A 17,336-nucleotide genomic window follows, 5' to 3' on the forward strand; every position below is an offset into this window, starting at 1 on the left:
TTTTCGACTCCCTTTTTAATTTTATCTTATCAATTTTCAGTAGTGAAGCGCTTGTAGATAAAATAGTTGATAGCATTTACATATTGTGATATATAAAACGGAGACCCGTAAGCATCTAATCCAATAACTTATTTAAAAACTATGCAGTGACCTATAAACATGTTAAGTTTAGCATAATATATACATTTGTTAAGCAGACCTAAAGAAATATATATATATATATAAAACATAGTTATTACACAAAGAAATGTACATATCTAGATACATATAAGCAAATTATAAATGTTTACATACACAGGGCTATGCTGTACATTAGTGTTTGAGTATGGTGGTTCTGTAGGGAAGAGTCAACTCTTGAGTACTTTTCTGAAGATAAGATAGTTATCCATGGATCTCCTATTTGGCGGTAATTAATTCCATAGTTTGGCTGCTTGAACAGAGAAAGGATGTACCACCTCTGGTCTATTTCTTGTATGGAGGGGTTTTGAGGCAAGGTGGCAGTCTTGAGCTGCGTTTTCTTTGTTGAATGTATTTGGTGATTTTATTCCCGATGAAAAGTGGTTCTATTCCATGTTTTCCTCTGGGCGATACAAAGCAGCTTGCAGGTGTATTTTCTGGCAACTGGTAGCCAATGTAGGGTCCTCAATGCAGGGGATAAAGATGATCTGTGGTAGAGGCCAAATAATGTTAGTTGATGGAAAAGGAGTTTTTGAGGATGTTAGAACAGTTATCGTTGCTGATTGAGGGTTCGGCCATGTTGTGGTGTGATGGACTATTTGTGAGACACTAGTTTGTGCATGAGTAGAGACCTATGTGCCTTGAGGTGGTGGGTGATTTTTTTTATTTGGTTACCGAGGTATGACTAACTTTGGTGGTATAGTGTAATCGTGTTGACCTGTCTTTATCACAGAGGATGTTTTGTCTGAGCAGGATTGCACATCCTATTTTGGAAGAGGCATTAGATTTTGTTGAGTGAAACTGGATTGTGTGGTGCCATCTAAGTCTTTGTGGTTGTGCTAGTTTATTGCACATGACGCTGGGTTCTATATAGCAAGGTTTACTTTGGTAATTGTGAGTGAGGCTTGAATCTGGAATGTCAAATTTGCTACATGAGATTGATTCCTCTTACAGTCAAGTATTTGGGGCTGTAGCCATCTAGTGTTGGATGCTTTGGGATTGGGCTTTTTTCAGCTAATAAAGTTCAGTTGGAAAGTTGCATTTTGTTGACAGTTTAGGGTGCATTTGTTACTGAGCCAAGTTATTGCTGTTGGATGAGTCCCCCAGTGACTGTGCTTGGGTGACAAATGGTAGACGCGTGTAGGAGAATCCTGGTGCCAGACAGGCCCGTTTGTGTGATGGGTAAAATGGCTATGTCTACACATTCATGGTAAGTGCTGGTGGTGGAGGGTTGGTGGCTGAATCTTGAAGGACGATAAAACCGGTTTGGGGGGGTTTACAGACAACAAAAACAAACTGTTATAACCTATGGTCACCTGCTGGGGTCACATGCGCCTGTTGTGAAGCATCCACAGCAAGAGGTAACCAAAACATAGATGGAGTCTAAACATTTCCTTCCCCGGACACCCCCTCCCAAGTCGCGGCTCGGAACACTCTGTGAGATGAATGCTTTGTCACTTGAGCTCGGTCTCCCAGCACCAGCCTAACCATCATCTAAATTTGGGAGATTATGTTCCTCCTGCTGCCGTATCGGGTTCTGGAGATCACATGCCCATCACGGGCCATACTTAACACCGGGCCAGGCGAGGTGCGCTATCATTCGCGCTGCCTTCCCTTTGAAAAGGTCGCTGCTACTCGCGGCTCGGTGCCTTGTTCTGGAATACCGAGACATTCTAGCGAATTATTTCTGTCCACAGGATCAATTTTTGGGACACCTAATTTGTATTCTATTTATTTTTTCTGCATTTTCCTTGGAGATTTTGACCAATATGTTTTTGGTTCTTTTAGCCACACCGGAGCTGAAGGACTTTTTTGCCAAGGCCCGGAATGGATCTGTCCGCCTGATCAAGGTCGTCATAGAGGATGGTAAGTGTTCGCTTTTCTCTGTTAAATTCTATTTCATGTGTAGTGTTTTCCCCACCTTCCTCCCACCCCCGTTCCTCACCGACAGGGAGCTGTAGACGGATGACTCTCGGAAAGTCTGCTCTAGTCAGGCTGGAATGCTGCCTCTGAGAATAGCTCGGTGAGATAAACACAGCTGACCGCGTGCACGCATGGCTGCGCGAGAGCCTCCTGCCCGCCAGGCTGCTCTGTTTGGGGTACACGCATTTCTAGGTTTTTAAATTGACTTCTCTCGTTGTCTGTCTCCTGGAGGTACTTCGTGTGTGCGAAAGGCCACCCCACTGAGACCTCGTCCTCCGGAGTATCTGAGTATCTCAGGATGCGGTCTCGTGGCGAGGGGGTCTGGGGGTGGGGGGATTACACTCCCTGGCTGCCTCACCGAGCGAGCGGCTCCATGTATGGGAAGCGGGAGGCTTCCTGCTGCGAGCAACGTGGATACCTCACTCTTTGTGTTTCTAAGCACTTCTGTTTTGGGCATATTGCTTGCTTTCGAAAGGAGGTTGGAACAGCTCAGTCTTGGACTGCACTACACTTGGACGCTCTGGAAGGAAATGTTTCAGAAGTTGCAAGTGTTAGCTAAAATAATTCAGATACTTTCCTTCAAAAGGGCATCGTTTCATTGGATAAAATGCCCAGCCACAGTAAATGGAAGTCTTGGCATGCTGCAGCCACCAAGTACTGCTTGTTAAACGCAAGCAAATTAAAGTCTGTAGACATGATTTTCTTTTAAATGAAATATGGACTGGAAACACTTTATAAAATTAAGCCTTACCCGACTTGTATTATTAACAGCGGAAAGGGTGTAGCTTTTAAAAAAATATAAAGTACATATTTTTGTGTATTTACACATCTGTAGTACAACGGATATTCAGTTTCATTTAGATTGTGGTAGCACTCAGACAGAGCAAGCACATAACTCCGCCAAGTGTCCGTTTCGCTAGTGCTGATGTCATTGTGGTAGATGCAGTCAGTTTAATTTTAATTCCCTCTGTTTATCTTCGTTTTACTAGTTAAATTCTTATGATTAGTTTGCAATAAAATGATATCCCGTCTTTTAAATAGTCAAGGAGTTCAGTTGTGACTGAGGTAATCTCTGACCTGACATTTCGCTCTCATTAAAGATTTCCGAATGAGCTAACCCTTAGTTCCAGCTGACTTTGAATACCACGGAACAATTTAAATGAAAGGGTCGCGTCTCTGCAGTCTTATGGGTCCTTAATACATGCAGAAACCATAATATATGCTTCCTCGAGTGCTAGCACAGTCTGAGTAAATATCAAGGTTGTATTTACCTGCAACAATGGATGATGCGTAGTAAGGAGTTGTCTATATTTTGTGGTGTTTCATATAGCACTAGTTTGTGGCTTTCCGCCACTTTAGAAATATCTGAAAACCAGGAGACGGTGATATAGTAGGAGAAAATGAAGGGGGTAGAGCAAAATGGGGAACACAGGAGACACGGACAAGGAAGCAATAGTAGGAGAAAATGAAGGGGGTAGAGCAAAATGGGGAACACAGGAGACACGGACAAGGAAGCAATAGTAGGAGAAAATGAAGGGGGTAGAGCAAAATGGGGAACACAGGAGACACGGACAAGGAAGCAGAAATTTTAATTCCAACTCTGATGACAGGAAGGTTTATCTATGGCCATAAGCTCTGTGCCAGTTGCTGGTTCTGGGAGCTCAGTGGTTAAGCTACAGTGAGGTCAAGGTTAACATGTCTAGCTACAAGGTGATACTTTGACGTTCTCTTCTGCTGTCTAATCTGTTTGCTTGCCCGCCCCCCCCCCCCAATTCTTTTACACCAAGAATCGTAAGCCAAAATAATTGGACCCCTCTTCAAAATGTGAATAGGACCCCGTAAGTCTCCCATATCTCAAAGATATTCCTGGGCCTTTGGCAGAATGCCTCACCACAAGCCTTATGGGGATGAAGGGTCGACCCCTCTTTCCCCCCCCCCCCCCCCCCCTGCGTTGCAGGGGCTGATGGAACTTTATTCAACTGATAATTACAAAGGTGGTTAAAAAAATGGGATGCTGGTGGGGTCCCAAACTCAGGATGAATTCTCAGATTGATAGGGCAATTTGGTATCCTTGTTCAAGCGTACTCGGCTTCATCAAACCAGCCATCCAGTTTACGCCTGGAAATATTTACCTTGGAGTGGTGTGTGCTCTTGTCTACTTTGCTCTGGATTATGGCAACGCTCTCTCTAAAGAATTGCAGCCTGCTTGCTATCACATCTCCGGTTTGAGACCGTCTGCCCTGCCTTACTGTGAAGGGTAAGATGTCTTGCACACTGTTGTGCTTATTAGTGATGTAATGATGCTCGCACAATTCCTTGTAAATGATTCAGTCTGTTCTACAACAAGAGGGTCTGAGGTGGAGGCTCGAAGAAGTGTTTTGCAATTGTATTGAATGAGCGAGAAGCACACCAGTATCATGGCTCAAGAATGGAGCATTCGTTTGTGCATGCTAATTCATTAGCTTCTGTTTTCATTTTGGTGCACTACTCTGATAAAACGACGCTATGTGACAGATCTAGATGCATGGCTGGCTAATTGTAATATGTTCTTATTTTTACTGTCAGGTTTTTTGCCAGGCGGGGTTAATAGCTTTAAAGCAATTGTCCGCTAGCAAGATAAACTGATGCAGAAAGTAGGGTATGGTGAATAAATTAGTGAGAACTGGCCTCACAATTGCAAACTGGCAAAACATTGCACTCCTGTGAAATGAGGAACCCAAAATGAAGACACCTGCATTCAGCATCGTAAAAGCACCAAAATGTGTATCATTTCCTTCAATTTTTGTCCATCTTGTGTGAATTGCCAACATGCTATTTATTTGAAATTGGCCACATGACATTAAGTAGATGTCAAGTTAATTTGCTTATTGGACACCAAGCGCTGTTTTTGATCCTGGGTTTTCAATTAAGAAATCAAAGCATTTTGGACAACATAACCTCTATTTGCTTCAACTGCTCAATTCATTTGCTGCCAATTATATGTAAAGGGAAAGTTCAGGACTGGGTTCAGCATTGTTGGCGTAATCGGACCTATGCCATCCTCCTCCACTGCTATGCAGACCTGTACTGCGTCATTCGTTTGACATTCGGGACAGTTGGCCTTTACTTCTTAATAACCTTTTTGGGGCACAAAGGGTGTACAGGGCACATTTTTGTCTTATTTTTTTCCCCTCTGTGTTTTGATTTGTAAAGATACCCAGAGTCGGTGATTACTCTGTAAGAGGCTAAGAAAATAACAAACCCAGCATTTTCTGACGTATGTGAAATGCTTTGCCAGAATGAGTGCTTCTTTAATAATACCATTGACCAAACGTTTACACTGCTATGATCTAAATCTGAAGCTTTCCGAAACAGAAATAAGAACATTCTCTTCTTGCCCCACCATTTTTGCCGTTTTGTAAGTGGAGGTCAACATTTCTTATTTTTGTGTTATTTACCTGCTTGCAGTGTGTGGAGGCAACTGATGCGACCCACGGGTGAACCCGGAAAGCTATACATTTCTGAACACTAGAAAACCTCTCCATTCACAGGAACGGGCACTTTCTGTAGCTTGTTCAAGGTTTTCACCTAAGTAATCCTCAATATTTGTGAATGTAAATGGTGGCAAGAAAGAGAAATAGGCGGTAAGTTACCATTTGTAACGTTTTGCACTGAGGGCTGATATACGAAAGTAATGTATCGTTTAGTCTTCACTCTTCTCTTACCAGCTTTATACGTAGGATTTAGTTTGTACAAAAGCCACGGTACACAGCTAACAGAGTTGTGGTTAACAATGATTGTCAATACATACCAACCATGCATTATTTGACAATGAATACAATATCAAATGGTTGTGAGGGAGTTTGTTTCGAACATTGTTTTTTGTGGATCCTTTCCTACAATAACCCACAATTTTTCAGAAATTCAATCTAGTGCAGCAAATGTCCTACCTTACTCTGTTCACACTCGTCCACCAATAAAAATAATAGCCAAGATGTATGAGTAAGCCATGTGCACGGTGCAGGAAAAGTCTAAACCAGTGACAGTATAAAGTCAATGTGCGTTTCACAAAGTCATTTTGGTCCCTTGTGGGACTGTGTCCACCTATGCTTGTTGGATACCATTTTTACTCCTTATTTGATGTTTGCACCATATGGGAAAGGAGAGCCTGTACAGTGCATGCATGTCACACTCCTTAGGTTCTCCTGAGTCTCTACTCTTCAGGTGGGAGTGGTGATAGTAGGTTTTCCTGGTTGCAGCGCAAACCAAGGGACTGAAGCTGAAGAAATGTCAATTTCCAATCTCTGAAACAAGGAGAGAAGTATCCACTCCAATCCGGTGCACAGCCTGTTAAGTCATTCACCATATTTGTTGACCAAAATATCCAAATTTGCCAAAATAATTATTCCAAAATATTCCAAATGAATTTCATAAGTAGATTTTATTTCTTGTAGACATCATGCGTTAGATGCAGTAGCATTTGAACAGCTTCTTGTAATGCAGATATGCCCATCCAGGCCTTTTTCTGAATACGTGTCGCATACACAATACATCCTTAGTCACAGAACTTCGTGTACCCAATGCATGTCGGGCCAATATGTGGCCCTACTTCAGGGGTTGACTATAAGTAAAAAGAACAATGTATTAAAATGCCATCTTATGAAGAACTATATGCGCTTATGCCTCATTGTATTAGTTAACACAGTTCAGCGTTCTCCCTCTAACGAAATCATTTACAACAACAAACCTCCAATCCAATCTCTGACACATTTTGATGTAATGATGCGTAGAGTAGTTGTGTGTAAAGGCACAAAGGGGGCAGTTACCAGACCCCTGTGCATATGTCATGTAAGTTCAGCATTTAAAGAAAATGATTGATCCTTTTCGGTTAGTGGTTCTCAGCACTGCATCCTGTAGATGAGGTGGGGGTTAAAGGCCCCCTTGAGCTCTCCTAGAGGACCTGAAATGAAGATGGTGAGCAGATGCCATGAAGAGGCAATCTTTGATAGGAAGCCTGGTTTAATTCTCAATTCACATTTTTTGAATTGACAAGAATTGAATCATGGTAGGTCATGCGTGCCCTTCAGGCCGAGAGAGGAAGATTGGGCTAACACCCCAAATCTGACCGTGGGTGTGCAGGAAAGTATTTTGCCCCTTGGAGATGGGTTGTATCAGTCTGATGCTAGTATGGTCCAGCTCCTTCTCTATTATTCTTCTTTTTTGTAACCCATTAGTAATTTCCCTGTTGTCTAGGAGTGCTCCCCAGTAGAGGAGAGGTACATTCCCCAAATCTTTCCTCACCAGAATGCTGAAGGAGTTGGTAGCCCCATGAGTTGGGCGGAAGGGAGCTGTGACTCCATTTCAGGAGGGCGGGGTCACCGCTTCATATATCGTATTTACAGTTCTGCTATAGATTCCTGGTATCTAGTGGGATTATGAGCCCCCTTGGGGACAGTTTGGGGGTAAAGCCCCAACCCCACCACAGGAGAGCCGAGAGGCTGGTCATATCTGCCTTGTTATGGTGGAATTATGGCCCTTACTGGGGTTCTACTCCTTTAAGGAAAATCAGTTCTGGTGGTTCAGTGGCTGATTATTCTTCATGGATTACCTTATTGTGCTGATCCTTGAGCAATAGTGCATTCAGAAAACAGGCTTTCTTTCCAGTGGGACCTCTCTCATCTCAGTCTATACTTGGGGGGCTGAACAATGCTCCAACTCCCCGCCGTCCACAGCTTCTACTGTCAGTTTCTGTAACTGAATGCATTTGGCAGCTTCCAGATTTCAAAGCAGTGATGTAGGCACACTTCATTGGTGGAAAAAATCAACACCATGTTAGGGTAGCATTCCTCTCTGTGCCTGGTTGTCCTCTATTCCTCTGCATGCCTGCTTGTACATGCATTCTGTTGAACTGTACAAGTGCTTCTCGTTTTTGTTATCTGTCAGCCTTTCTGTTGAATTATAGACCTAGATACTTGCCTTGTGTCACTAGCTTGCACTGCCATGTCTCTGAGTCCCAACTCTCCAACAGTCTCAAGGTCCTCGCACTGCTTTCCCTCCATCTTAATTAATACTTCCTACCCTGTCCAGCTCTCCCTTCTTTCTGCTGCAGCTTATTTTCCTCCTCTGCTTACTTCTTGCTAATAAGACCCTAAGAAAAACTATAGCTTTATCTTTGGCAAGATCATCCCATTCAGAAGGCATTTTTCTCATTCCCTTTTTTTCTCTTATCTACTCTCATTTCTCATGTCACACTTTGTGTTGACCATAAAGCAACATAACTTGCTATAGATCTGTATGAAATTGTGTTATTAGTTGGGAAAGATGTAAGCGCTTCTCAAGTAATAATTACAGAATCTTGTCTGGTCCAACATATAGTTTAAGTTAATAAACCTAGGCTCAACCTCTGGTCCGAATGGCACAGAACAGCTAGGCATAACTTTTAGGAAGGTGTGCCAATTATTTAACACTACCGCAACAGTTGCAAAGTCAAGACACATCACAATAAAAATCTCAATCAATTCACAAAAAAAGAGAAATTTAAGAATAAGAATGACACTAAGTGTTTAAAATTCAACCAGAGGAACAAGTGAGACAAATGTTTAAAGTTTTAAAGTGAATTGCACCAGGAAACTGCAATAGCATCAATGGATGTGGTTGAACAGGACCTAGGCACATAATGAGGGCAGCAGCAATGCCCTGTAGGTCAGTAAACCATATTAGATCGAGGCGGTCAAAGATTTTAGCTTCTGACTTAGTTTATTTTCCTGTGTAGCAGGTCTGAATGTTGCATCCATCAAAGTCTGATACAAGCTGAATAAATTATTTCTGCAGCCATTGGCATTGGCTAGAAAAGCTACGAAAAGGAAACATCTGAAAATCACTGCTAACAAAAGTCTATTGGTGGTTTGCTCCCTGGATCATCTTTGCCCATTACCTAATCCACGTTGGCACTTAGTCACTATTTCGGAGCTTGACTTCGGTCATTGAAACAAGTTGTATCTAGGCAGGTTCGCTAAAACCCGATACCTTCGCCCCAAGGCACTTGGAATCATTCTTCTTAGTGCTAAAAAGCTCAAAGGGGCCCAAACAGGATTTCTGTGCAAATCAAAGCCTTGCCTTTTGTTTTGGATGACCTCTGCAATTGTTCTCTGCCCTCAAGAGGTACAACATTTGTTGCAGAATACAGTCGGGGTCCATTTGCAGTTTCTTCTTCCAGAGATGGCCTCTTGCAGCTTGTTGTGTATTGTAGCCATACACAAGGTCAAGCAGCTGACCCTTGGAGGCCACTTCCCTGTCCTGGGTACACGTGAGAGCAGGTAAATCACTTCAGGTCTCCTCACAGGCCTCCCCAGCAAGCTTCTCTCTCTTCTGTTCATTTACAGGTCCAAACGTGTAGCTGGGGGTGAGTTGCTACTTTTGTTACAGTGCTAACCACTGGGCGGAGGAAACTCCTGTCCAGTGGTTCAAAAGTTCCCAGTGGTAAACAACCCCATTTTCACCACATCCTGTTTGGGATCGTACACCAAACTACACTACTCTCAGGAAAAATCAAGATAGCAGAATATATCTACCCTTGAAAGGAGGATTGGGTTGTTTCCATGCTAATGAGCAGTTCTCTCCTACCTATCGACTCTGAACTACTTCTGGAACCAGCATCCCTTCCACTGTAAATGGTGTCAGGATGGCTGGAGTGTACCCTGGGATCAAAAGGCCCATCTTCCCCAGATCTCACTTTAAACTTAACTGTGAATGACCAGGCCCTAGTCTGGTCTCTGTCAAGTTAATGACGTTCCTGGACCCCCACAAAGGCTCTTTATGCAATAATCTGAACAGTATACCTCAATCAATCAACTCTGATTTGTAGAGCGTGACTAATCACCCGTGAGGGTATCCAGGCACTGGGTTCTTGCTGGGATCATTGGAAGTGCCAGGTCTCAAGTCCTTTTCTGAATTCAGGGAGAGAGGATGCTGTTCAGAGGTGCAGAGGTAGAATCTTTTCAGGACTTGGCTGTGAGGTAGAAGGAGTGCTCTCCACTGTTGCTTCGGCAGGTACATGGAGTGTGGTCAGGGAGGTGGAGCGAAAGTGTCTGGAGGGTTGGTGGAAGTTCAGGCGATGGTTGATGTATGCTGGTTATTGGTCGTGGAGAACCTTGTAGGTGAGTGTCCACATCTTGAATTGGTATCTTTTCTGGATGGGGAGCCATTTGAGATTCATGAGGTGGGCCTTTGGGGCTGATGTGGTTCTGTTTGGGAAGGTCGACGATGAGTCTGGTGGCTGAGTTCTGTATCGTCTGGAGTCTCTTCAGGAGTTGGGTGGTGAATTGTCCGTAGAGGGCGATGCTATAGTCCAGCTGGCTGTTACTAGGGCTTGAACGACTGCTTTGCTGGTGCTGACGGGGAGCCATCTGAAGATATTTCAGAGCATGCAGAGGGTGTGCAAGTAAGCAGATGAGACTGCGTTGATCTGGTATTTCATGATGAGTTTGATGTCCAGGAGGAAGCAGAGGTTGCGGGCGTGGTCTATTGGTTCGAGTTCGAGTTCAGAGGCCACCAGGTGTCGTTCCATGGGGAATTGTTGTTCCCAAAAATCAACACTTCTGTCTTGTCTGTGTTGAGCTTCAGGCAGTTTATCTTCATCCAATCGTTGCTCATCATGCAGTTGTGGACATTTGTACTGGTGGTGGAGGGTCTTCTGGATCTGGGTGTCGTCTGCATAGGATATGATGTTGACGGTGTGGGTTCTGACAATTTCGGCAAGGGGTGTCCTGTACATGTTGAACAAGGTGGAGCTGAGGGATAAGCCTACAGGGCGACTGCAGATATTGCTCATGGGTTCCGAAGTGAGGCGAATCTTTTGAGTTTGTCCTGTGTGGAAGGATGCAATACATTTGAGCGTGTTTCCCCGGATCCCAATTTGGCTGAGTCTTTTCATGAGGGTGTGGTGGAATACAGTGTTGAACGCTGCTGAGAGGTCGAACTGTCTCCCCATTTTCAGTAGGGACCTGATGCCGTCGGTTATCAGGGCCGTCTTGGTGCTGTGGTTAGCGCGGAAGCTGGTTTGGGAGTTGACCAGCAGGTTGTTCTCTAGGTGTTTCGGTGAGTTGGTGGTTGATGGCCTTCTCAAGGAATTTGGTGTGTAGGGGAGGAGAGAGATGGGGTGGTATTTCTTGAGTTTGCTGGGGTCAGCGGAGGGTTTTGTGAGGAGGGGTCTGACCTCTGCGTGTTTCCATTGATAGGGAAAGGTGGTTCTGGTGATGGATGCTTTGAGAATGGAGGTGAGTTCACCGCTGCTTTTCTTGCTCCTGAGGTTAAAGAGGTGGTGGGGGCAGGGGTCCGTGGGTGCTCCAGAGTGGCTGGAGTTCATGATGGCTGTGGTGCTCTGTGTGGTGAGTGACTTCCATGTGGTGAGCAGATGGTTGTGGGTTGCATCAGTTGACATGAGGAGGCTGTAAAGTTCTGTGGATAGGGGTTCGAAGTTGTTGTAGATATTGGAAATCTTGTGGTGGCACTAGTCGACAGGGTGTTGCAGAGTTCTTGGGAAGGGGTGCTGTTATTATTGTGGCTGAAGGGCCGGAGAACTCAGACGATGTCATTGCTATGGTTGGAGCCGGCTTCTATGCAGTTTGCCACGGCGCATCTTTTCGTGTCTTTCGGGCGTTGATGGGATTTGTTGAGGGCTGATGTGAAGGTGGCTCAGTCTGTGGGATCTTTGCTGATGTGCCATCGTCTTTCTAGGTGTTAGCAGTCGTATTTCATGGTCCTGAATTCTGGTGTATACCAGCTGGCTTGTTTGTTGGATCACTTGGTCTTGGCGGGCTTGGCGGGCTTGATATGGGTGACTGTCGGAGCAGTTGGTGATCCAGACAGAGTAGGTCTTGACTGCCTGTTCCAAGTTAGTTGCAGAGTTGGGATGGGTTGTGTTGAGGCATCTGTCCATTGGATGTGTGTCACGTTATTTTAGCAGCGGTGGGAGGAGCTGGGAGGCTTGGTGGTGGTGGGTGAGGATCCTCCGAATGTGAAGAGGACGATGGCGTGGTCGTTCAGGTAAGCTCAGTGACATGACTGTACTTGACTCTGTTGCTGGCAGTGAAGATAGGGTCATACTTGTCTCTTGCGCTGTGTGTGGGGTTGATGACCAGTTGGGTGAGGCCGATGTTGCTCATGCTTAACAGGAGGTTGTGGCTAGTAGGGCGATGAATTCGAGAATATTGTTGCAGAAGCTGGGGCGTGGTCCTGGGTGGTCTGTAGCCGAGGGTGCTTCCGATTCTCATTCTGGCGTTGTTTTGGCATTGGAAGTTGAGGTGCTCCATTAATGGTATAGTGCCATTTTCGGTGGTGGTGCAGCGGATGATGTCTTTGTGGATGATGGCAATCCTGATAATGTTTGTTGGTATGGTCCCTGTGTCTCATCTTGTAGCCATTGTGCGTCACCGTAGCGATAACCGAGGAGGCGGAGGGTTTGAGCCAGGTTTCTGTGATGAAGATAACATCGGGTGTATCAGTGGAGACTATGTCCCAGACTTTGGTGGTGTGTTTGCAGAGTGATCGGTCATTAAGCAGGAGGCAGTGGAGCAGTTCTGGGGCGGTCGTGGTCAGTGAGGTGGGTGTAGTGATGGTTTCCGTGAGGTCCTTAGTTGCAAGTGAAGAGGCAGTTGCTGCAGATGAAAGATCCTAACGTTGTTCATGGAGCTGCAAGGCAGCAGTTGATGTTACAGCGTCCTGGGTTCGGAGTTCAGCAGCAGAGTGACAGGAGTGCCAGGGTTCCTGGTTCTGAGTATGGTCAAGTCGCAGACAAGCTTGGGCATCCCTGCTGGGGCCTCTATTAAGTAATTCCTGGGAAGACGGAAGGAGCGCCGAAAGGCAATGTATGGGGGTAGGTGGGACAAATTGGCGGCAGGCGGGAGTGGCAATGAGGGAAAAACGGGGAGACATGCACGGAAACGATGGAAAAGTAAGGAGAAGACACAAAAAACAGGGGCAAAGAAAGGAGTGAAAAGCAAAGAGAAGGCACTCAAAAAATGGTGGTAAAAGCAAGGAGGAAGCAGTGAAAACAGGGAAAAAAGATGACCGGATTAAGAGCAATGCAGTAAGTAGCAAGGTGAGAGCTTGGTCTTGGGCCTGCTCATACCCTGGTCATCCTGTCAAAAAGCCTAAGCCATTGTTCTGCCTATGTGACTTGCATAATCATTTAAAGTTGGATTTTCTACAATAAACAAATGATTGTTTGACAGGTCTACAAACTGTAGTAGTCGGGCTACACATTTAAGCCTGAAGCCATGTTTTAATAATCAGCCTGATGGATGGTATAATTCATGCTACAGTCTGCAGGTGACATGACTTCCCTGCCATCTGTGTGTTTCCTGCACCCTGTACTATGGCCTTACTAGACGTTACATACCAGTTGGGGATTAGCCAATATTATCATGCATTTAGGGTTCAGAGGACAACTCCTGGGGACTGTATCGCGGTGCCCCAGTGTTAAGAGACCATATAGCAGTAGCATCAGTCACCCAAAAAAAGAATGCAGGTAACCACGTGTAAAGAGTTCTTTCTTGCATCTGGTCTCGAGCTGTGTGTATTAGTCACTGCATGTCATGTTTTCGTTGTGCATGGATGTTTGTACTTATGTTGACCTGTGTGCATATTTGCATCTATGTGTCATCTGTCGATGGGTATGCAGATGTTGCATTTCTGCATGTTTGCATACATTTTATTGGCTTTGTCAATACTTGCCTTTCAGATGTCTATGTGAACTTGCTGCAGTACCTGGAAAATGGGGTAGTACCCTATTGTTCTAAAATAATTGATTAATCTAATCGGTGCCTACATTCAATCCTCCAACTACCCTGCACCCCCTCTCACCCAATGTAAAAGAAGGTCTGCTAAGCGTTTCAGCCTTCAAGAGATTTTTTGCCACTGTGGTTTTGGCAACTACGTAATTTCCTTGTCTTCAATTAGGGTATTGTTGCAAAAAAAGTTAACAAGATCAGATAAAGATGCTTTATCTTTATTGTAGTTACTCAGGATACATGCAAACATTTGTGTTGAAGCCCACTAGTAGGATGAAGTCCCTGTTCATCCACTCACTGTCATTTGATCTAACTGTGAGGTCTAGCTACCCTCAATAATGGAACATCACCCAAATCCTACATTCTGTGCTATAGCAAGGAGACCCATTGAAACACCACTTAAATTCTATTTTCTGTGATGGAGCAGGGAGAGTAGTTGGAAGCATCTATGACGTTTGCATCTATTCACTATGAGCAACACAGAGAACAAAAGATATCTCTTTCCATTGCATCTTTCCAGTCCCAGTCTTAATGTCTGGACGGAGAATCTGCGAAAGATTATAGTTAACCAGTGGAGCCAATTCAACTGCCACTAAGTGCATTTGGCTACAATCTCTTTTTATGCAGTCTTCTTCGGAAGCTGGCGGCTGCTAAAGTCGAGCATTGACCTTGCCAGTAGGTCTACTTAATTAATTGGCTCTGTTGTGTGAATGAGTGAGCTGGTGAACATGACAGTGATTGCTTGGATATTTTATTCAGTGGCTGTATCAGTGAATGAGTGTAAAGTTCAGTGAATGGGTGAGTGGATGGACGGATATTTAAGTTCATGAGTGGATGAATGAGTAGCACCTGGGAAAAGCAAGCAACAGTATTTGCCAATTGATAGTGCTACAAGGCAGGTCATAAACACCTGCCTGCCAATGAGTCTTTGAGACACTTCTTTTTCAACAGCCATTTAAGAATTTTGGGCATTCCAGGAGTTGTGTGATTTTGAATTGGTGCATCATGTTTGAAAACAATGATTGGTTAAAGGAGCTTAGAAAAGGTAAAGTTGTGTCCAATTATACTTAAAAATGAATACTAAAGTTATCCCCCACCAGCCTCTACTTTTATGAACTGTGCCCCTTCCTTTTTCATAAGAATATCCACAGTGCTGCACAAAGCCTGCTGTTTTCAATTGTTATAATTGATTTGTTCGTCCCTCTCGCCCTGATGTATTTTTTTATGTCAGGAATGGATATTGGGTTACAGGGTGGGGTACCTCAGCCACACCTGTGCTTCCCATCTGAATCACATAGAGGACAATTTTGCAAAGTACACAGACTGCAGATTTTGCCCAAAGATTGCAGCATTTGGCTCCAGGACTGGTCCAAATAGTTCTGCTATCTAAGTGAAGAGAACATGAGAATATTGGTCACCTCCATCCTTAAGGACCCTGGGTGGCACCCTCCTGCTGTGTTACAGTGCTATCAATAGCCTATGGCCTGCCTCAGGTTGGGGCCTGAAACTTTAAACGGACAACACGAGAGCAAGCAAATGCACTTATGGTCATCAAAATGATTGCTAAGTTACAGCGGAGGAAGTTGTTGACATGTGTCCTTTCTGACACCCCCTCCCATACTCTGTTTACCTGCTTTAGTGCTACGTTTAAAGTGCTTCAGCCCCTGAAGTGAATATCCTCATTGGCTGGATAACCAGCAAATGCATGGTATAATCTTAGTCCTATGTGAAGTTTAGCATAGCTCTTACCTTTTCTTAACTGTGTTCTGCAGCATCATGCTGATTGTGACAGAAAGGTATCAGGATAGTGCGCTCAAGGAGGGGGAAGATGATCTGAGAAAGGGTGGAACATATGAGGCAGAACAGTACACAGACAAGGGATCTGGGAGAGATGCCAGATAAACAGCATGCTCCAATTGGTCTGTGCGCCCGTGACCTTGTGTGACACTGGCACTTATCACAGCATTACAGTGGTGACAGGATAGGTAAGGGGGTAGCATGGTTGAAGCAGGTGGTGGGGTTAAAAGCAAATGAGGTGCAGAATCTGACACCTGGCAAAATGACACGTCTAGAGGGGTTGGGAAAGGGGTGGGGGGGTGTGTGTGTGTGTGTGTTTGTATGTTATGGCAGCACTGCTTGAAGCATCCCTTCTAGCCATAGTAACTCCACATTTCTTTTGGTATTACTCTATTATTGTGGGCTGAGGAAGGTATTTGATTTGCACCAATCAGTGTGAATGGATGCTTACCTTTTCATGCATTGCAATGGAATTAATTCAGAACTTAAAGAAGAAAAAATTTCAGTTGGCATACAATGTTTTAAAGACCATTTTAATATAAAACATAGGGCGCTGGCATAACCTGTGTTGTACACAATGCAATATGAATGGAAAACGTAACTAAAAACAATAAAGCATCTGAGCTGCAGTGATGGGACCTTGTTGTGGATAGCTAGAAGCTCCTACAGGAGAATAGTCACTGGGCCGGCAAGAATGCACATCCATCTTGTCTGAGTAGGAGTGATTATGGTACTTTGGTTCTGAAAACGTTTTGCCAAATTGGGCGTGTTCTTTCCCTTAGTGTGGCCCTCAAAATTGTTGCATTTGGACAGTCTTTTATTAATATGAGCAGTAATTACATGACCTGTAATGAGGGAGTATTTCTTTCTGTTTCTCTTATTGCCTTTAGCTTATGCCTGCATTGGCTCATATAGTGAGGATGTCTTCAGACAACTACTTCACAGATGACTGTTGGAACGGTACTAACCAAAAAATAAGTGAGACGGAAGCAAACAAGTGGATTACTGTTAAGTATTTCCCCATCAGATAGTTATGATGGATTCGTCTAACTGCGGAGTCTTCATTTTTTTAATGTTCCCAAGTCACCCAACTGGATCCAGAAAGTTTAGAAGCAGTGAACCTGCACACCCGTACGTGGTGTGCGGCTCTGTGCCGATGTTGTTCTGCTGCAGAAGTGATGAGCGGAACCACATAAAGTTAACAGTGCATGCTGAAGTCAATTGCTTTCTTTCCGTGTCTCTAGACACTGATCCGGAGCTTCTCCTTGGCCTTGTGTGTGAGTCTTTTCACAAAATTATCCAGTGTGCAATGGAAAATGTTATCCCCTAAAACAACCAGGTATGTACCACGTTAGGACTGTCGCAAACAGATGTCTGTGTGACGCCTTCATGAAGTCTGTCTGTGGTTCTTGGGTCTGAGGGTGACTCCAGGGCCTGTGATGACTGTGCCCCGATGAATCCGAACGCCATATGGGACTGGGATGCCAAACTTGACGCCAAACACAAGCAGATGCCACACCTCAACTTGTCGAAGTCGAAAGGAGGCCTTGTTTCATGTGGCAGATCGTCACGGGCGAAGTCTTCAGGTAAGTCCAAGAAAAAGCGCACACAGTCGAACTAGGAATCTGCTCCCTTCCCGTCATTCTCTGCCTCCAGGGGTGTGAACGTGCT

The 17,336-nt window shown here is 44.5% G+C and overlaps 1 protein-coding gene across 2 annotated transcripts in view; it reads left to right on the forward strand.

Moving 5' to 3' along the window:
• Positions 1-17,336, forward strand: part of TWF2 (twinfilin actin binding protein 2) — a 239,132-nt gene that overhangs the window by 58,121 nt on the left and 163,675 nt on the right. For both annotated transcript variants that reach the window (XM_085624807.1, XM_085624808.1), the window contains exon 2: positions 1,966-2,043. In XM_085624807.1, coding sequence (XP_085480933.1) covers positions 1,966-2,043 — 78 coding nt within the window. The remainder of the gene's footprint in view (positions 1-1,965; positions 2,044-17,336) is intronic.

This window comes from Triturus cristatus, chromosome 9 (genome assembly GCF_964204655.1).
Source record: "Triturus cristatus chromosome 9, aTriCri1.1, whole genome shotgun sequence".
Lineage (NCBI taxonomy): Eukaryota > Metazoa > Chordata > Amphibia > Caudata > Salamandridae > Triturus > Triturus cristatus.